This window comes from Podarcis bocagei (genome assembly GCF_964188305.1).
Source record: "Podarcis bocagei genome assembly, chromosome: 16".
Taxonomy (NCBI): Eukaryota; Metazoa; Chordata; class Lepidosauria; order Squamata; family Lacertidae; genus Podarcis; species Podarcis bocagei.
The window spans coordinates 29,352,674-29,373,608 of NC_138142.1; the positions used below are offsets into that span (position 1 = coordinate 29,352,674).

The following is a 20,935-nucleotide window of genomic DNA, read 5'->3' on the forward strand; positions in this document are numbered from 1 at the left end:
GCACTGGTTTTTAGCCCTTTGTTTCCAGAGGTTGCTGCTCAAGGCACCAGCTGATGAAACACTGCAATTAAATACCGTATTTTTTGCACCATAACACTCACTTTTTTCCTCCTAGAAAGTAAGGGGAAATGTCTGTGCGTGTTATGGAGGGAATGTCTACGGGTGGCGGGGGGATCTGCTGCAGTCATGAGCAGAGGATCCATGGTTCCCCTTCCTTCCCTCCTCCGTGGCTCACTTTGAAACAGCAAAGCGGGAGAAGAGCTGCTGAGTGGGGAGGAGAGAGGGACAGAGAGCCTGCTTCTTTAAAGGAGCAAAGCGGGAGAGGAGAGGAGCCGCTTACACGAGTGTAAGCGGCTCCTGTCCGGTTGGTTCCTTTAAAGCAAGCAGGCTCTCTGTCCCTCTCTCCTCCCCACTCAGCTCGCTACATAGCAGCAAAGTTTTTCAGCTCGCTAAGCCGGGGATGAGCGGGGAGGAGGGAGAAAAGCAGAGCCTGCTTGCTTTAAAGGAGCAAAGTGGGAGAGGAGAGGAGCCTTCTCCCCTTATACCCCTCTTCTTCATTATTAGCAGCATCCTTCTCCACCCACCCCACGCGTGTTCCTTCTCCCCTTAAACCCCTCTTCTGCATTATTAGCAGCATCCTTCTCCACCCACCCCACGCGTGCTCCTTGTCCCTTGAGTGCTTTTCCTTCCCTCCCCACTTAAAACGTGGTTACAAAGCACGGATCCACATGGATCCTCCGGATTTTTGCATTGGGCTACTCCAAACTCACTGTCAGATCACATGTCTGTGGCCACAGCATGAACCACAAAAATCATACATCCACTGTTTTGTCTAGAATATTTTTTTTCTTGTTTTCCTCCTCTAAAAACTATGTGCGTGTTATGGTCAGGTGCATGTTATAGAGCGAAAAATACGGTAACTACAAGCAGCAACCACTTTTCGGCAAACGAAGTCCAAGCTACGAAGATGCTGCTGCAGTTCTGTATCTTTTCTCTCGTGCTCCATCTGTAACTCTCAGTTCCATCAGGTGGGGCGGGAGGAAGGGAAGGGGGAAAATAGTGCCCAAAGTAAACCCACAGATCAGAGTATCTATGCTAATCTACCACTACAAATCTATGGGAGAAGCGCTTGCGGTCCTTCCTCCGCTTTCCTCCTCTATGGTTAGCCCTTGGAACACCTGCCCGTGCCTCCGCCTCCTCTCTCTGAACTGCTTTCTCTATGGTTGCCCTCGCTCTCCTCTCAAGGCTCCTCAGTCCTGGCGGGGAGGGGCTTCCGGGGGCCAAGGCTGGTGAGAGGAGGCCGGAGGGGGGGCCGGGCAGCCAAGCAACGCAGTTGGAGCCTCCCTCCTCCCTGGCTGGCAGGGAGGGAGGGAGAGGAGCTGCTTCCTTTGAAACCCGGGAAATTTAAGGGACATCATCAATAAGGGACAGCAGCAGGACACGGCGCTGGGATAAGGGAGTTTCCGGCCAAATAAGAGACGGTTGACAGCTATGCCCTGGTGGGAGTTATAGCCCAAAATCTTGAATGATGCAGGTTCCTCTCACACACCCCATCACAAAGGCAAATACTTTTCAACATTCTGCTTTCGTGTTTCTAACAAGAGCAGGAAAAGGGAGAAAGACGAGAACCTAAAATCCCCATTTCCCCCTTTTCCAAGGTTACATTGCCTCCAGGCAAAAGGTAACTCTCTAGCCCAGTCTCAACCCTCCACCCTTAATCCAGTGTCCCCATTTACCTTGGCGTGATTAGCAACAATGCAGTTCTCACAGACGTTCACCCGGTGCTCAAAACAGAACAGATTGGTGACTTTCCTCTTGGGGCATTTACAAAGCCCCATGATGGCAAATACAGTGCCAACTGAAGACCAAAGAAAGCTAGGCAAGGAAAGAAAGAAAGAGGGATTACTGCCTTGCCTGGATGAAGGCTTTCCAACCCCACCTAGATACCAGATTAGCAAAGCACAACCTACACCCCAAGTCTTCATCATTAGCTCCAATTCCTGCAAGTTCCTCACTAGCAGAGTCCAGAATCTACACTGCCACCATCTGAATGCTCTCACAACATTTGCACTCTCCCCTCCACCTCCCACCCCAAAACACAGCAGGTTAACACTGAGGAACATGGCGCTGCAAAAGCAGAGAAAGCTAGACCTGTTGATTTCCCTGATCTTTCAGACAACTATTACTGCTCTATAGAAGAGCTATACCAGAATCACCCCACGGAGAGAGCAATACTCTGCCCACACAAATACAGTACTGTACTACCCAAGTTAGTCCCAGGCGCACTGGAGATATCTCCACGAAAGCACCCTCAAGACTGGGATGCTTAAAAATCACAGAAGCTTTTCTCTCCCCCCACCCACACGCCAATCGTCATCTCTTCCAGCCAAGCATCCCAGCCGCCGCCCCGCCCGGATCCAGCGACGCTCACGCCCCGCGAAGAACCCAGGAGCAGTGATCGCCCCACTGCCGCTCCTCTTTCACAGAAGGGGATCCGGGCGCCCTGCTCTGCAGCCCCGCCCTGCCAGGAACCCAGGACTCCTGCACTCCACCAGGAAAGGAACCCAGGCGTCCGAGTGACGCGATCCCTTGGCGCCCTAGCCCTTATTTACCGGCCCCGCGCGAAGGTCCGCCGATACTCACGGATTCCCCTTACAGATTCCGGGGAAGAGGCGTGGCCATGACGGGAGGAAGGAAGGCGGAGGAGGAGGGAGGGGGGACGACGACGATGCCTTCGCCTGTTGGCCCTATTGCCACGTCTCTTCCGGGGAGGACGCGCTCTGATGGCATCATCCCCAGCGTCACGCGAGCGGCGCTAACCTCGCGAGAGCGCCGCGCGGGGCGGCCGCGGCGGCCTCTCCCAAGATGGCGCTAGAGCGGCGACTCGCTTCCCTTGCCGCGCCTCTTCCCTTACGCTACTTCCGCCGAAGCGGTGGCGGGCGAATTCAACGGCGAAGAGGATCTTGAAGCGAAGCCGCCCGCAGGCCGCAATGGCGGGAGGAGGCCGCGCAGGGCCCAGGAGGGCTCGCTCCGCTGGGGAGGCCCGGGCAGGTGAGCGGGGAGGGGTCACGTTACCAGAGGGCCGTTATCAGCAGGGGGCGGTGGGGGGCAAAGAGAGGATGAGGCGCCCATTTTGTGGGGGGCGGCAGTCGGTCAGGCCGTTTCCGTCTCTCCTTCAGCGCCCCTAGCCCCGCTCTTCCCTCCCTGTGGGGCGACCTTCAGGCCCCCTCGGCTGTGGGGTCCCGTTGGCTGGCGGCCTGGCTGCGCACAAAGGGGCCCCGCCTGGGATCCTGCCCCCAGGACGTGCGTCTGTCTTGCCCGAGCCCAGCCCGCCTGGGGTGGCCGCTGCTGGGGCGGCGGCGGGAACGAGCAACACCCAGAGCGGCCGCCCAGAGGGATCGCGGGAGATCTTGGCGGATCCCCCCGGGGTTCGCTCCTGCTGAGCGCCCCCCTCTCTCGGTCCCTTTCTCGCAGGTGCTGTTAATGCTGATGCTGCTTCTCCCTCGAGGCGGCGCCGGTCGGAGAGGATCGCGTCGCCCTCGGCTCAGCCCGTGTCGCAGGGGAAGCCGAGCCCGGTGGCGAGCAAAGTGCCAGGCGGCAAACTGGTGGGTGGAAACGTTTCTCCTGTTTTCCTGCCCAGGCTGCGATCAGGGCAGGAAACGCCTCAGCCTGTGTGTTTTCCCTGGGTGCGCTCCTCCTGCTTGAACTTTGACTGCTTCTACCAATGTGCTTTTTTGACAGCTGATGTGCCTAGGGAATTGTTAGCAAAAAGCTGGTGTTGGGGTTCTTTTGGACAGAAGGAGCATAACACTTTCTACTAAGGTTCTTTTTCAGCACTCACTCCAATTGTTACTTGTCTTCTCCACAGACATCTGGACCATTTGCAATGCGGCCGGTCACTGTGAAAAAGATCATGCCACGAAATCGGCAGGTACGTAGAGTTTCAGAGGCCTCGTGCCATTTTCTGCTAGTGCAGAGAGAGCCATCCATGGATTTTCTCTCTCTCTCCACCCTGACCTTTAGCCTCTTTGCACCCAGGACCCAGATTAGAGCCTAAACTGCAACATAGTATTCCCTTCAGATTAATGTTTTGTACTTACATGCCACTCTTTAGGGTGACCAGATGCAAAGATAGTTAAATCAAGTTTCCTGTTTTGAAATTCACAAATTTCCTTAGTAGTTAACTGGTTGCTCTAAGAATTGGACTATAACTCAACATCTTTTGAAGAACTGTACTGAAAGAAGACATGCTGGAGCTTCTGATGGAGATTGGAAAAGCTGCTACCACCAAAAAATCTCCCTGCTGCTTGTAGATGTGTGATACTCTGCCCTTCACACCTGCTCACCACTTCTTCTTTTCATCTACACTTGGCTCTTAAAGAACAAGTAAATCCAAATACTGGCAAAATTTTAATGCTATAGTGCATCTACCTTAATTTGAAGATCAGGAGGGGACATACAGACCCTGGATCAGACCCTGAATGCAGTGTTGGTCTGGGCCAGTTAACTGAATCTGAATCCTGGTAAGAAAGATGCCCTGTGGAAGAATGGTTCCATGTCTAAGAAATAGTTCTGTTACCTGTTCTGGATGAGATTGCACTCCCTCTGAAGCAGGGAGGCAACCACTTCAGACGGCATGATCCACAGGAGCAGCAGTTCTGGCAGCAGAATGCATTTTCATTTGGGTTTTCTTTTCCTTTTTCCAAACCAGATAAAAGAAACAGCCTTAATTCCTCGTCGTAGTCCAAGGGTAAGTCTCAAGCACCAGGTTCTGTGGTTAACAGAAAGGCCACGCCTCTTCATCAGGGCTGTGAACTTTAACTTGCCAATGTTGGAGCAGGGATGCTGTAAATGACAGACACACTTGTTCCTATTATAATTATTATTTTAAGCCTCTTTGATTCTGGTGTGTCACTGCACAAGGAAATGAAAAAAGAGCTATTTAAAGATGATCCCAACTCGCAATGTGATGGGTTGTTAATTTTCAAATGAATATGGATATACTGCATTTGATACCTGAAAGGTGCATAACATTGTTACTTTGGCTATATGCAAATAGACTTAAATTAATTTGTTCCAAGGCAGGTAGTTAATCAGCTGAAATTAGTGAATCATTTGGCATTCTTGCTGGAGTACTCTTTTCAGCATTATTCAGAATAGAGTGCTAAGTCTGTCACCTGCAGAAGCCTTTCCTATTGAAGGTTAAGCTTGCATCTTCTCTTACAGAATTCATTAAAAGAAGACAAGGAAAACATTCCTTTGAGAGCCACAGAGGTTGAAAACATTCCTCTGAGAACCACAGAGGTTGAAAGTAATGCCAAGGTGGAACTGAAGCCTTCTCCCCTGCACAGCTCTTTGCATCCTGAGGCCGAGGCCTTACCGGCAGGGACTGACCTCCTGCCCCCAGTCAGTGCTGAGGACGAGCAAGAACTGGCCAGGCCAAAAAGAGTACGCCGGTCTTACAGCCGCCTGGAGAACCCCTTAAGCTTCAGTTTCCTGGGGAGGCGACAAGAGTCTCCCAGCTCCGGCCTGTCGGACACTTCCACACCTACCCATGGCCCAGTCAAGCGGCAAACACTTTTTGGCTTTGATAAGCTTCTGGTTCCAGGTGAGCTCGCCAACATCTCTCCTGTGAACACAGCTGTTCCCCAGAAGTCAACAGTGGCAGAGCCTGGAGCCATCAATGAGAGAGACACAGACATCCCAGGTATCTCATTTGTCAGGGAAAAACGAAGGAAGAAGAAGATGCCACAATTTGATGTAAGTATAACATTTCAGATGGAGTGTGGGAAGCATGAAAGGGGGACATAGCATGGACATTAAAGTCTGCACCAACTGGGCCCCTGGGGCTCCACTGCTGAACGGAAAAGAGTCGCCTAACATCACTGCAATGTCAAGTGATTGACATGTGGGGGTCCCCAACCATCTGTCAAATTGGGCTTCCCAGGGATTGGAGAGATAAAGATCTGGCCTTGTGGCTGAAAAATATTTCCCTACACCTGTGATAAGTGTAACATGGTCTTGTTGTAAGGATCTCCACTAGATAATACACAGGAAGCCTTATTGAGCACTTTAAAGTGCTATATCTAGTTATTTGCTATTGAAGTTGCATCATGGAGGGCTAGAAATGGCTACGTCCTGACAATCCTGGAAGCAATGTTAGAAACTCAGAAGCTAATCACTAAATGGCACCTTAAATCTAGGTTATAGTCAGCACAGTGGAATGTCTAGTCATCTTTCCCTCCCACCCCAGTGAAATTTGTTGTTACTCATTTCTATACTGCTTTATATTTCAAAGAAAAAACCTCAGCAGTTTACAACACACTAAAACATCAAATAAAAAATCAAGAATAAAACAAATTCAAGTTTCAAGGAAAATATTTCAGATCCTTCTCTGAGTGACATTTTGTTTTCCCCATATTTATTCACTGACTTAATTTATATAGCTGCCCCAGAGCAAAAGTGCTGTAGGAAGCCATGGTAGTGTAGTGGTTAGAGTGTCGGACTAGGACCTGGGAGGTCAGGGTTCAAATCCCCACTCAGTCATGAAGCTCACTAGGTGACCTTGGACCAGTCATAGCTTCTTAATCTACATCACAGGGTCATTGTAGGAATTCACTAGGGGTGGGTGAACCTTGAACTTCGGGGGGAAAGGTGGAGTGTAAATGCAATAAATAAGCTCTTCTGCTTACCTGCTTAAGAAAGCTGAAGAGCCATCCTGATGGGAGATGTCAGTCGCCAACCTGGCATCCTGAGATTTCCACAGTTGCAATTGGACACATGCCGGTCGCAAAACACCTGGGGAATTTCAAACATTGCCTGAAGGGCACGTGTGTGGAGACAGGAAACGGTTGGCCATATTTGCTAATGCCTTGAAAGCTGCTTCTACTGAGCAGCATTGCCAAATGGTTAGCACCCTGCTTAGATGTTTTCCCATCCCCATATCTAGCAGAATAATTGTAGGCTCATGTTCTTAATTTGCAGAGCCCTTCCAGTGGTAGAGTTCAGTCTTACTTGTCTCAGAACTTGGGTCACCTTGGCAGGGAATTTTGGGATTTTAACAAGTACAGCTTCCTATTTTCAAAAAAGGGTGACAAGCACAGTTCCACAGGGCCCTATAATATGCATAAACAATAACATAGGTTTGCTTAATTTTTATAATATTTGAATCTTTTTTTAACCACACACAGTTCATACATTAAGATATACATTTCAAATACGCTTAACTCTCTAGAGCGCAGAATCTCATTTCTCCCTTTAGCGCTTTTGTGCTGCTAAACTGTCGGCCTTTCTGGCACTTTGCTGCCCCAAGACCAGGCATGTCCAAAGTCTGTTTCAGGGACCTAATCCGGCCCGTGTGGCAGTTTATTTCCTGGGGTAAAATCTTTAAAAAATCTCAACAGCTTCAATCATAAAAAAGGATCAACAATTTCAACCCTAAACAAAGCTCAACAACTTCAATCCTAAAAAAGGTTGGTTTCACTTCATCAAATCTGGCCCTCTTTGAAAAAAGTTTGGACACCACTGACTCTTATTTTGTAGGGTCACCAAAGTGGAGCCACCCTCTTAGCTGAAGCCCCTCTGTTCCTTTTCAGGTATCACAGCTGGATGAATGGGCAGCCCAGATGAACGCGGAGTTTGAAGAAGCAGAGAGATTTGACCTCCTTGTGGAATAAAGGCTCCTCTTTCACTGGAGCGCTGCCTGTCTGCTCACTGAGTGCTCTTTGTTCACAGATTTTGGGCTTGTCCTGTGGAGCTCTTCCGGTTCTCCAAACCCAGAAAGCAGTACACCTCTTTGCTGCCAGGTGGACTTGGTGGCAAATTGCAAACTGGATAATGATGTTGTACAGGTCCAGCTGCTGGGTGATGACTGTCCCTTGAGTTCTGACACTGGCGGAGGCAAGGACGACAGCTTTTGGCTGCATCCCATGTAATGCTTGCTAAATAGCCTGCCTTGTGCATTTGAAACATCACATCTGCGTGATCTGCCTGTGTTCATTCTGTTTTTATTCTGTATTTTAAAAAGGCTGTTTATCCTTTTCTTCATAGGTTGGCAGGTAAATAATAATTACTTGGACTATTCAAAATGTGCTAAGGTATCATTGCACCACCAGAACATTGCTGTATTTTTAAATTCAGTGGGTTTTTCTAAAAAATATATATAGTCTGTGTTGGCTTTCTGTGTTTATAATTCCTACTTTGGAGCATAGAGTGAAATACCAGCTCTTCTTGATTTTTAGGGGCGATACATTTTATTACTTTTTTTTTGCAGTGAAATGTCACCAACAGAGTGACATTAGTCCATGGTTGGTAATTCTTATCATGTACTTGTTAATGGTGAGGTGGGGTGGTTGCCTGAGGCTCTTTCACTGGTTTTCTCTGGCTGTGTTTCTGTTTCTCAGTGCACTTGTTTAAGAGTAAGTACAGAAGAAATAATGGGCATTCCCTCACTTCATGCTGACATTTCCCTGTTGGAAAAAGAACTCCCCCATGTACACCTGCTTCATTGGTTGGTTTGGAGAGTTTCTTCATGGTGACACAGTGTGTTGTATAAGCTAGCAGAAATGTCAAAAAGCACAAATTACTGGGAGGGTTGGGCAGTGAGGGAGGCGTGCCATTTTTGGGTTCAAAACATTTTATAGCAATAATATGTTTAATAAAAAAAATACTTCCATGTTCATCCTTTCCTGGTTTTCCTTTGTAGTTCTGCTGGCTGGTCTTGTCCAGAGTGTTTATATTGATGTGTCCATAATAAATGACTTTTAAATCATGATAAATGCATGCCTCGCCAACTACTGCTGCAAGAGGCAAGCAGGCCAAGTTTCCTTAATGTGCCACACCTGCTGGCAGGATCCAAAGAATCAAGCCACTAGCTCCACACAGCAGAGAAGAGCCTCTGGGCTTGTTAGAGCGCTAGAGTAATAACAGCGGAGGAACGTATGAGCAGCAAAATCTCTGGCTAAGACCTCACTTTGGCTAAGAGCTTCCTTGGAGGGTGAAGAAAGTCATTCTCTCTCTGTCTCCACAAGATTGAGAGCCCTTGCCTGCTTTTAGAGAGAAAGAAGACGTGAAATGGAGCCGCAGAGTTAAACTTCCCTGGAAATCTCAGTTTTCAATGAAAAGACAATGCCAGAAGTTGGAGAGATGGCGGAATGCATTTCCAGTGTGGCTTAGAGCAGCATCAGCATAGCCTATCCTTGTTGTGAGCAAACTAGAGAAGACCTGTGCAAACGGTCTTGAGCAGATGCTCAACGACTGAACCATGGTCCTTCCATAGGAGGTGGAGTGAGTAGCATTAGGCTTGACTTTCTAAAACACCTGCCTACCAGCAGCTCAGCAGCTGGACACTACAACCATCCTGGATGTCAATTCTGCCCTGTTTCCATTACTGCATTGTTCTGTCTTGCGATCAAAGGAGAATCTTATTTGGCTGCTGTTCCATTCATGTATTGGAGAGCAAAGCAACTGCAGCCTGCCAGCTGATGACGTGAGAAAGTGTCTGTATCTTTAGGCTACGTAGAATTTAACTTGACCTTTTAGGCTAGTTGCCTACACATGTGAGTAAAAGGGGACCTGATATATCTTAACAGCTTGAAAGGGGAGACCCAAAGCTTCTCAGCTGCTTGCTCTGAATCAGTTTTTAGTGGCTGTTATCAAATGCTACCTGTAAGTGTCCTTAAAGTGGATTTGTAAGAAGGAAGTACTTTGTTTCAGCACCAACAGGTGTGGGGAAACTCTGGCCCTCCAGATGTTGGACTCTGGTTTTTATTGGCTCTGGTCAGTGTGACCAGTGGTCAGGAATTATGAGAGTTGTAGTCCAGCAAGCTTTTGATATTGCTCTATGAAACTCAGAATCGTAGTGTTGGAAGGGATCCTAAAATCCACCCCCCTGCAATGCAGGATTGAACCTGCAACCTTGGCATTATCAGCACCACACTCTAACCAACTGATCTATCTAAAGAGTCTTAATCAATTGGTTCAATCCACATGTGTTTGCATATAAGTAGTTTGTGCCCTCCCCCCCAAAAAAGTAAACACCAAAGCATACTCAGCATCTCCTGGTCAGGCTGGAGAAGATCTCTATCTGAGATACTGGAGAGCAGCTTACCTATAAATGCTTCCCCGTTGTCCCACCAAAAGATACAGAAGGGATGGATCAAGATCCTGGCATCTACATAGGGTGGGCTTTGCTGTTGACTAAGTTGTGAGAAGCATTTTTGTGAAACGTCTAAAATTGCCAAATAGGACCTGAGAGAGCTTCCTCTCCTGGATGTTGGATTTGTCATACTAATTGATAAATCCTGCAAACGCTGCTGTTTCAATGGATGGAGCAGTTAGGGGAAGGGGGGAGCTCTGGTGATTGGGTGCTGCTGTACAGATTACTGGAATTTCTCTTTGGCTTTAACCTGCTCTGCGTCTTTGCTACCCATTGAGTTCCTGCCAGTCACAGAGGAGCAACCACATAGCAAGGCCACGTGTGACCTTGCCAGTGTCACTGCTCGAGGGCAGAGGAGCCGCACTATCGATCTTTGCTTATTGCTGGCGACAAGAGGCGGGGGGAACTCCTGCTTGGCTTAAAGCTTTCTGAGTTGCCTCCAGGGGATTATTGCAGGAGGCAGTCTTAACCCTTGGAGAAGATCTGAAAGTCATGCTGATGGCAAATGTCTCAACCAAGACTGCATAAAGTTTGCTCTGTAAATGTCTACGGGTGATACATAAATGTGGCATCAAATAACTCCAACATTTAATTACGGGATTGTACTCCCTCCTCACATGCCACAATGCATCAATATTGTATTAATACAGTAGCTTAGAGGCCAGGAAAAGCGCTCTCGGGTATACACATATTTATGTACTGGTGCTTTTGGGTGCTTCGTTGGCTTGGCTGAGCCTAGATCGTTCCTCCGGCAGTCTCTCACGTGTACCATAATCCCCTCTCACAACAATAGTGTGCAGGAATGGGTGCCACTGGTTGCTTTAAAATAAATAAATAATCACTGTTGATTTTCTGTGTCTAAATGGCCAGTCTGTGTGCTGGTGTGCGCTGTTACAGGCTAAGCCTTGTGCAAACTTCAGCTGAGATACAGAAAGCCGGCGCAGTGGTTTCACAGCAGCTGAACATCCTTGTTGCTCATCCTTGCCTATGATGAGCTGGACTTAAGGCATTGGCTCCAAAATCTATTCCTCTATTTCCCAGTGACCAAGAGCCAAAGATGACACACAGAAGCAGAGATTAGTAAAACAAGACCATAAGGTTATTTACAGACATAATGTTGGGGTGGCATATGGGGCCCAGGATCCTGCTGTGGGGCAGCCAGAGTGCTGGCCAATGTCTCGTTCTCCCAGGCCAGTGGATAGGAACTGGAAGTAGTTACCATAGCTGGCCAACAGAGAAAGGCCACCCCAGCATGTGCATTTCTGGTAGGCCCTGTACCCACCCAAGGCCCCTTATACCCTCCAATATTTCTCAAATTAAAGGCAAAGTGGGACATTCTGGGATCAAATCAGAAACGGACAGCTTCTGTAAATCTGGGACTGTCCCTGGAAAATAGGGACATTTGGAAGGTCTGTCTTACGTGGTAGGTAATAATCTTGTTTAGCTATGATTCCATGAATCTATGAGCAGGGCGGGAGAGGGGTGAGGCAAAGCATATGTCACAACAGCTCGGCCTGCTTCTCTCTGCTTGATGAGATGCTCCAGTGCCCATCATATTGACATTTCACACTTCTGCTCCACTGAGCCAAGCGGGGTGGTTAAATAATCGAGTCAGGCAGGGAGAGACTTGGCAGTTGGTGCAACAGAGTGAGCCCAGCGGAGCCCAGTTTTCCAGGATGAGCGCCTCAGCCATCCGCCGAAAGTCCTACAAGAGAGCCCAAGAGGAAGCCGGGCTGTTCTCCCCCGTCCACTGGGAGGGCGACAAGGGCAGCAACGGAGACGTTCCAGCTGGGAAGCTGCAGGTCATGGAAAAGTTCTTCACGCCTGTCCGGCAGACCAAAGAGAACAAGGGGGCCTCCTCCTCTTCCTCCACCGACTTGGGGCTCAGGGACTGCAGCAGCTGCCACCAGCAGTGGGCCGAGAGCCGGAGCGGCCACTTCTCCACGCTCTCGTCATCCTCGGCCTCCTCCACCTCGGCCTCCACCTCAGCCTCCAGCTCGGCCTCGTGGTCCTCTGAAGCCAGCCTGGACAAAGAGGCCTTCTTGCTGACCAGCCCTCGCTACCACCCCCAGCACTCGCAGTCCTGCGTGGACCTTTCGGGAGAAGCCAGGGCCTTCCGCCGCCGTCGGGAGGAAGAAATGGCGGAGTTTGAGGAGGAGGAAGCTCCAGGCTCCTTCAGCCGCTTGAGGAAAGGACAGAGTAAGAGTGCCGACCGGCTGGGCAACCGCCACGGTCTGCAGTCGCAGCCTGGCCAACCCGACGGCGTGGACAGACACCTCTACAAGGCCGCCAGCCTGGAGCGCAGCCTCGCCTTCAGCGAGCAGGCGGAAATCCTGGCCCCGCGACAGCCCCACTACGCCGGGGCTCCAGCGCCAAGCAAAGGCATCTTGAAAAACGGGACGGTGGCCGGTGGTGACTGGCTGCGGAAGGCCAAGTCCATTGAGACCATCACTGTGCGGTCCGTAGGGAAGGAGCCTCCGTCTGCCCCCGGGCCTGCTAGGCCTCTCCAGAGGGAGAAGCAGCCTCCAAACAGCTTGGATCTGAGCGCCCCCAAAAAGCCCCCCGTCACAGAAAGGATGAAGCTGGTGGAGGAGAAGCTCCGCTTCTCAGAGTTCCTGAACGAGATCACCCAGCAGGTGATGAGCCCCTCCAGCCTCAGTTCGCTGGGCTGGAAGCCCCCAGAGCCCTCCCTGGCCAGCAAGGCCCCCAGCACCGACGGGTCAGACTCCAAAGGCTCCAGCAGCAAAGGCAGCTCCCCAGGGTCCTTGCTGGAGATGGCTGAGGCGAAAGCAGAGGCAGCGGCAAGGAGGAGGACGGGGCAGGCCGAGGCCAAGGCGGATGCCCTTCCCAGCCCCCACAGCCGACCCCAAGCCAGCCTGGCCTTTGGCAGGGCCACAGATGAGGCCAGTACCAGTCCGGAACTGGCGCCCTTCGCTCACTTGCCAGCTAAGCTGGGGAGTTTGCCTAAGCTGCCAGGAGAGGCAGCCAAGCGGCCAAAGAAGCCCAGCGAGGCCAAAGGTGGACACGGGCAGGAGGCCAAAAGGCTGGAACAGCCCCTCAAGAAAGCAGAGAAGGGCCTTCCCACCGGAGGGACAGCCGAGAAAGCCAACCCCCTGGAAGAGCACGAGGGTGTAGCCGCGAAGAAGAGGATGCACAACAGCAAGGTATGGGGGCCTGGCAGGGGCCTGTGGGGTTTCCTCCTCGGAGTGCCTTTCCCTGCCAACCTGCTGCCCCACACCATTAACAAAACCCAGGTGAGCTGCCAAAGGCTCACACCTTCTAGGCGGCCCATTAAATCTCAATGATGGAAAAGCACTCTGTACATGTTCAGTCAGGCCACAGGGTCTGATAACCTGAGGTCGAGCCGCACAATTTAGGAGGGACTTGAACTTGTATTTCCTGTGCATTTTCAAAGGCCACACACTATGTTTTTCATTTGGCTAACTAGAGAGCACAAACCTTTAATGGCACGTGGCCTTACCCGGCTATGTTCTGATCCCTTTTCATAAACCTATGGGGAGGCCGCACTTGGAATATGGTGCCCAGTTCTAGCCATCGCATCCCAAAATGAATACTTGGGAAGGTGCAGAAATGGGTGACTAAAATGATTAGGGGGTTTCAGGAAGACACATTTGTGAAAGGCTAATTTTTTGGGTGGGGGATGAGGAAGAGAAGACTACAGGTGGGGGAACATGATGGAGACTTTAAAAATCATAAAGGTCTCTACAATATCCTTTCTGATGTGAAGCAATCAGTATTCTGCATGTAGCTGTATTGGATAAGCACTCTATAACGTTGGCTCATTGGTCCCAGAGTTCCCAGATTTGGGGCAGGGCATGTCCAAGTTGGGAAGATGCAATCCTATTTCTCCTCTAATGCATAGGAAAATGTTTCTGGAGTTGGGGACACTGACTCATCTGGTAGGTGTGTGTGTTTAAACCTGTTGTCACAATCTTAAGTGGTAGTATCTTTGCTTTAAAGAATAATTTAAAAATGAAAGTATGGAGATTAATTTTCTCTTTTGTTTTTATCCCCAGGAGCTGCTGGCAGAGGCAGAACAACCTGTGTGAGTATGCAAGTCAGCAGTTGGTTGACCCAGGGTCTTCCTCCAGGGATCATCTTCCAGCACCTATCCTCTCCCTTCATGGGGCAGCAGTAGCAAAGCAGGGAGCCAGTGGTAAAAGTTCTACCTGCTTTGCGGTTGCCCTGGCTGCTGCTCCCTTTCTTGCTGCTGCTGCTTGCTTAAGACACTGCAGCTACAGGTATCAAACCGCCTACCACCTGCAGAGATTTTGATCCTCTGCTGCTGTTCGCTAGAATTGCTTCTCCATCTCATGTACACACTCCCTACTGTCATTACAGGCCCTCACAGGAGCAGGAGCTAGCATCCCCAGCGCAGAAGGAGGAAGCAGATGCCAAACCCAGAACGGCTCAGCGAGACCTGCAGAAAACCTGGGACGAGCTGGACGCTCTAAAAGAAAAATTCAGCAGGTGACGCGTCAAAAGCACGGCGGTCAGGGCTCATCCTGTATTCAGGATTTGTGAAAGAGCTTTTTCCAGGCCAACCTGCATGTGGCGGGGAGGAGTTTGCTCTCAAAGCCCCGCCCTTTGGGGGAGGAGCAAAAGATGCTTCAATTGGATTAATGCAACCAATTGATATATTAATATATAGAGGAATTTTGTGCAGGACTTTGGCTCAGAGTTTTTGCTGTCATGACTGTATTTCCTTCCTTTCAGGCTTCAGGAAGACTATTCCAACACACGCCTCACTAACCAGCTGCTGGAGGACAGACTTCAGATTATTGTAAGGGAAACGTTAAAAAACCGAATGAATAAATTTGGTTCTCGTCATTATATTATACATACTGGCAAAAAGCAAAAATACATCGCCACTGGGAACTATACCGCTGTGCTATGTCAAAACATGCATGAAGTTATCAAGATGATGGTTCCTTTTTTAGCAGCCACACGTCCAGCTGTTAGTGAGAAAAAGATTCTCACCACCCTGCCTCTTTAGAGTAGCAGCTCCTAAAAGTATGGGGGACGAGTTATATGGTCAAACTAATGGATCTTGTTGGAAGAAGAGAAGGAATATAATTATTTCTTTGAAAAGCAGAGCTTTTTTTCTTCTTATTCTGGACCCAGTAAGTTCAGAGCACAATCCAGTGCCCTATGAATAAGGTTGTAAAAAGAGAAGACAACATTGAGCCCCACTGAAATAGATGCACAGCAAGACTCACTTAGGCCCATTTATCTTTGTGGGTCTATTCTAGATGGACCCACCCCAATATGTTTAAATACATAGCTGTTTTTGCTTTTTTATTATTATATTTTATTCCCTCTGCATCCCTGTCTCCCTTACAGTAACTGGCCCCTAGGCTTGTCGCAAAAAACGTACTTAAATTACCGTACTTATCTAATTAAGTTACACTTTGCAACACCAATTAGAGTGTATTCTATCTGTATTATTATGCCTTGCTGCTCTCTCTGTCTCTCTCTCTTTCTGGCCTCCTTTGCTGACTTGCCTCCCCGCCCCATGCTTTCCTCACAACAGGCTCAGAGCATGGCTGAAGAAAAGCAAACTTTGAACCAGCGGATCAATGAGTTGCTGGAGAGGCTGATCAGTGCCCAAAACACAATTTGCACCTTGGAGAAAATTAACGTGAGTACTTTGATCAAAGTACTTTTTGGGGGGGGGGGTGAGGAGAGAAAGGTATAACAACAGAATAATGGAGGAGAACTTGAATCATGGGAGGTCCAATTTCCTCTGCCCCACTACTCTAGCGGTGAAAATTCAGAATGCGAGACCATTCCCAACAAAAGGCTCTTGAAATTCTACTTCAAGACCTCTAAAGGAGGAGAGCCCAGCACCCCCCAGGTTAGGTTGATCTCACTTATCCATCAAGAGGTTTCTCCTACTGCCCTCTTGCACCTCTTTTGAAACCTCCTTAGATCTAGTCCTGCCCTCTCTCTGGGGCAGCGGAGAAAAGAAGCAGCCTTTTCCCACTGCTGTGTGTGATGGTGCTGCTGGCAAGAGCCTTTCCAATATTTGCCATTGCTATTGTTGCCCCAGTCTTCTCTGATCCAGTTCCTTCAACTTTTCCTCATTTTCCATACAGGCAGCTCCCTGTTTATGCAGGTCTTACGTTCCAAGGCACCGCACACATCTGTGAAATCGCATATAATTGAAACCCATTGAAAACCCCCGCAAACAAACCACTCCATCCCTATCCCACCCTTTTAGTGATATTTCAGTGACTTCAGGATTCAGCTTGATGCGTTTATACACGGTTGTACACATCTTGAATGTGCATAAACCGCTCTCCTCCAAATCTGTTCCACTTTACAGGGGCAAACATATTTATAGCATATCCTCAAGCTACAAGACCTGCTGGGATTTTTTTGGGAGGGAAGGCCATTACCTAAATGGTCCGAATGGTCTTTGCTCTCTCTCCACTCACAGATCTCAGGGCTGCTGGCAAAGCCCAGCCTGGAAAAGCAGCGGCGCAGTGGGAAGGACGAGTCTCCCTCCGACAGCCTCTGCTCTCTGCACATTCTGGATGTCGCGCCCCCTCCTGCTTTCATGGATGGCGCCTCTGATACGCAAACCACCCCGAACCAGTCCGACTCAGCCACTGAAACCAGCAAGCTGGGCTGCAGCTCCGAATCGGACACAGCAGCCGGGCCTAGTGAGGAGAGGAGCCTCCTGCTGAAGTACGAGGCGGCCCTGGTGGCACCGTCCCCAGAAGGGCCAAAGAGACACAGCAAGAGCCACACCCGGGCCACAGCCTTCATCCCCTGGAAGCAGAAGTCCACCACGTTCTCAACGCAAGACACAAATTCGACAGAAAGCGAGTGCAGTGGGGAGGAGGAAGCAGCCCCGCTTTGCCCCCTCCCAGCCCCGCGCTTCCTATATTTGAGGCAGGAGGCCCTGGTGGCCCCGCCGGGGCCCAGCAGCCATTTCCCAGCCTTGCCCACACTGCAGCCAGAGGTCTTTGAAGCAGCCCACCTGCCTTCCCCCACCAACCTGCCGCCCAGTGGGAAGCTTGAGGAGATGGTGCCAGAAATGAGCAGCTCTGAGAGCTCTGAGGATGGCGAGGTCTCCTGGAGCCCTGGCTTGGTGGAGAAGACATCAGGAGGACCCCACCTGGATTACCAGTCGGCCCAAAAAATGCTTGATGGCCTGCTGCAGAAGAGCCGCCGGGGGAATGAACCACCCAAAGCGGGCAGGTTGGAAGGCTTCCGCTTAGCTGGTGCCACAGAGGGGAACGGAGCAGGCCGGGGCCTCCCTCACTACCACCAGCAGCAGCACCAGCAGCACAGGATCCGTTACTACCAAGGGTTCCCGAGTCCTGAGGAGGGAAAGAGCTACCCATGCCCCCTGGGCACCAAGGGGGCAGTGGTGGGGCTAGAGGGCAGCGATGCTGCACAAGATTCTACATCCCTCTGAGATGGGATGAAAAGAAGCCGCTCCCTTAGCCATGCCATACTTCCCACCCCCTGCAATCCACAGGACTGTCTTTCCTTACTCAGTGGTGAAGAAAAAGCACTCTGCACGTGACTCAGATGAACTTTCTCCTTTAGGCTTATCTTCATATGAATCAGGGCCTGAGCTAAGCTCCTGGACCCCATGGGAACCTTGGCCAGCCCCTTTCCCACCTCTCCTCCAGGTGTAACTTTTGGTTGTAATTCAATCCCCGTTTTGATTTAAAAAGCATCAGCAGCAGCTAGCTTATATTAAATCTCTGTCTTGTAGTTTGGAAAGTTTATTTTAGTGAAGAGGAAATCTGATGATGTGCTTCTTCTTTCGTAACAAATGGGGCGCAACTTTATTTACAGCGTGAAGCACGTCACACTGAAGTTCAGACACATGAGAAGCAGTCACCTAAAGGACAATTCACTATTTGCATTCAGAAGTGTGTGTTGTTGTTGTTTAAAGATAATTCCCGTAAGGCAGAGCTTTCCAAACTTTTCATGTTGGTGACACTCTTTTTAGACATGCATCATTTCGCGACACAGTAATTCAGCTTTACAATGATACCTCAGGTAACGAACTTAATTCATTCCAGAGGTCTGTTCTTAACCTGAAACTGTTCTTAAGCTCACGGGGCTTCCCACTGCCACCACACCACCGACGTGCAATTTCCATTCTCATCCTGGGGCAAAGTTCTCAACCCAAGGTACTACTTTCGGGTTAGCGGAGTTTGTAACCCGAAATGTTTGTAATCTGAGCTACCACTGTACTAGCAAACTGGAGGTTAAATGAATGCATTCATGTGACACATCTACACAGTTTAGAAAGCTCTGCCGTAAGGGCTTAGTATGGCAAAGAGTGATCTAATTTTCTAACCAGGCTTTTACCTGTAAGCATTGTATCAGGCCAGCACTGTTCTTGTGGGTTTTCGCTGGGTGGTTGTTAGCTTTTGAAGCCTATGAACTAGAAAATGTATAAGCAACTAGAATTCTAAACAGGTCATATGGGTTTACCATTCATCTTCAACATTTTCCCACCTCCTTGATCAAAAGAATGATGGCTCAAAATAATGCCTTCTTGGGGAAGGTACAATTCGGGATAACAGGATTTAAACTAAAATTAAGTGACAACTTAATTTTAATTTTCTATTGTGGAAATCCTGGTGGAGTATTTTTCTTTTATTTTCATCCCTCAGATGTGCACAGAACCGGCAAACTATGCGACGAAAAACAATACTGGGCAGCAATCTGATAAGCATGTGTGGAGCACTTAAGATTGCTTTTGTTTCTTTTCTGCTGCGCTTCTCGTAAATATACATAATTGTTTGGAAAGGAAATCTGACTTTGATGTAAATAAATTTATCAACACAAGCATATTAAAATTAAATCAAAATCAGTTAAAGGCTGGGTTTTTAATTAATATACTGGAGAGGGAGAGAGAAATAAATGACTTCTGAGCATAGTGTCATGTTTTATTTATTATAGCAAGTCTTCACGGTGCTAGAAGCCAGAGGATGCCACTCATATCCCTAAGCACAGCAAAGTTTGTCCACAGGCATAAGCTACACAAGCATAGTGGATCCTCCACATCTAGAGGCTTTCTACCTCTCAGTAAACGAGTTGTTCCTCACCTGGTTCTTCCCCTGCCCTCCAAGAATAGGATAGAGGCGGTGAAGAAGGATGTCGGTATCTCGCATCCCTCTTCCCACCTCTGGCAAGGGTGCCCACCTCATTCTCCGGGAACAGAGTTGTCTCACCCGAGCCCTCCTCGAGTCCTCTCCTCCCACTCGGGGGTTTACGACGTCCCCGAGGGCACTCACTGAGATCTCCAGAGAAGGGCGCTCGAGGTGTAATAAGAAACAGACGCCGATTCTGCCTTAAAAATAAAAATATCCCACTCCCCTGTCTCACTCAATGGAGGCGGTGGGGTAGACTGCTGCAGCACATGGGGGCTGCCTCTGGGCAGATGCAGCGTGCTCATGGAGCTAGAGACTTGGAGCGCAGTGTCCGCCCGCTCTTGAAGGTGGACTGCGCTGAGCCATGGAGGCTCCAAGCAGCCCTTCCAAAAGAGAGACTCTGGGAGAGGGAGGTGGCCGGTTTGGAGTGTGCTGCTTAGGAGATTCCCCCGTTGGTGTGTGTGTGTGGCGCCCTCTGCACATGCTCTACGGTACCTAAGGAACCGGAGCTCCGCGACGGCGCCCGCTTGCAGCTGCTCCTCCGGGATCGCTGCCCTCTGGAGAAAGGCGCTGCGGGATAAGGTCGGGTGTAAGTGCGCCATCTTGAAGCTGCAGGGGGCGCCGCCACCGAGGGCACTAAAGACGCCATCTTGCGAGAGGCACCAGAGGCGGAAGTGAATCCTCACAACTGGAAAGGCTCAGGCTGCTCTTGTGTGCAGTCCTCTGGGTGTAGTCCTGGCGAAGTCAACAGAAAGAGCCCTTTCCCAAGAGTACCCTTTAGCCTGGCCAGGAATGGGGGAGAGATTTGAATCAGTTTGCAGACCAGCCTCACCCATGAGCTGTGCTTTTTTCAGGAGGTCCTCAAGGGCACCTCTTTTCTGTTGTTAAAAAGTGTGGCAGTTACTGCAACAACTTCATACTGAGTACCAGCACCTATTTTTCTAGAAAGAAAGCACTTCCCCTGAGCATACCCTCCAACATTTCTCTAATAAAAATAGGGAAATATTATTTAATAAACATAAACATAAACTTTATTATTTATACCTCGCTTATCTGACTGGTTTGCCCCAGCCATTCTGGGTGGCTTCCAACATATATAAAAACACAATAAAACATTTTAACTACTTAAAAAAAACTTCCTTGTACAGAGCCACCTTCAGATGTTATCCTCCAACACGTCTCCAATGAAAATAGGGAAGTCCTAAGGAAAAGCGGGACATTTCTGATTTGATCCCAGAATGTCCTGCTTTTCCTTAGTTTAGGATGCCCCTATTTTCACTGAAGAACTATTGGAGGGTATGGAGTTATCCAACCCCCTGAGCCGTCAGAAGGCAATCCTGTATAGGGAAGTTTTTTTTAATGTTTAATGTTTAGTTATGTTTTTATATATGTTGGAAGCTGCCCACAGTGCTGGAGTGACCCCATAAGATGTGTGGGGTATGAATAGTAAACTTATCATAATGGAATGGGATGTCCCTATTTTCATCGGAGAAATGTTGGAGGGGATGTAGAAGTATCTGTGTAATTAATATGTTTCTGCCCCCATGGGTGCTTTCCCTTGCATACACTGCATTGGCCCTTTGATTGTAATCGATTCTTATTGTCAACCAAAACACCAATCCCGAAGTAA

At 49.2% G+C, this 20,935-nt stretch overlaps 3 protein-coding genes across 7 annotated transcripts in view; 2 read left to right on the forward strand and 1 right to left on the reverse strand.

Annotated features, from left to right (window-relative positions):
* Positions 1-2,787, reverse strand: part of ZFPL1 (zinc finger protein like 1) — a 9,763-nt gene extending 6,976 nt beyond the window's left edge. Inside the window, exons 1-2 of one of the 5 annotated variants that reach the window (XM_081174216.1) lie at positions 2,644-2,787; positions 1,737-1,875 (exon numbers count right to left, since the gene is read on the reverse strand). In XM_081174216.1, the coding sequence (XP_081030342.1) occupies positions 1,737-1,838 (102 nt within the window). In that variant the 5' untranslated portion in view covers positions 1,839-1,875; positions 2,644-2,787. Of the gene's footprint in view, positions 1-1,736; positions 1,876-2,265; positions 2,285-2,431; positions 2,573-2,612 lie in introns of those variants that run through there. The other 4 variants (XM_081174215.1, XM_081174217.1, XM_081174219.1 and 1 more) reach the window with 4 other exon arrangements.
* Positions 2,788-2,853: 66 nt separating this feature from the next.
* Positions 2,854-8,678, forward strand: CDCA5 (cell division cycle associated 5). The gene is made up of 6 exons (XM_081174248.1): positions 2,854-3,051; positions 3,475-3,605; positions 3,869-3,931; positions 4,712-4,750; positions 5,227-5,760; positions 7,596-8,678. The coding sequence occupies exons 1-6, from the start codon at positions 2,991-2,993 to the stop codon at positions 7,674-7,676; spliced, it is 909 nt and encodes a 302-aa protein (XP_081030374.1). The 5' UTR covers positions 2,854-2,990; the 3' UTR covers positions 7,677-8,678.
* Positions 8,679-10,758: 2,080 nt separating this feature from the next.
* LOC308575416 (uncharacterized protein) lies at positions 10,759-19,025 on the forward strand. Its single transcript, XM_081174038.1, has 6 exons — positions 10,759-13,320; positions 14,194-14,222; positions 14,519-14,647; positions 14,894-14,960; positions 15,711-15,818; positions 16,620-19,025. Exons 1-6 carry the CDS (start codon positions 11,833-11,835, stop codon positions 17,604-17,606), a joined length of 2,808 nt encoding a protein of 935 aa, XP_081030164.1. The 5' UTR covers positions 10,759-11,832; the 3' UTR covers positions 17,607-19,025.
* The last annotated feature ends 1,910 nt before the right edge of the window (positions 19,026-20,935 follow it).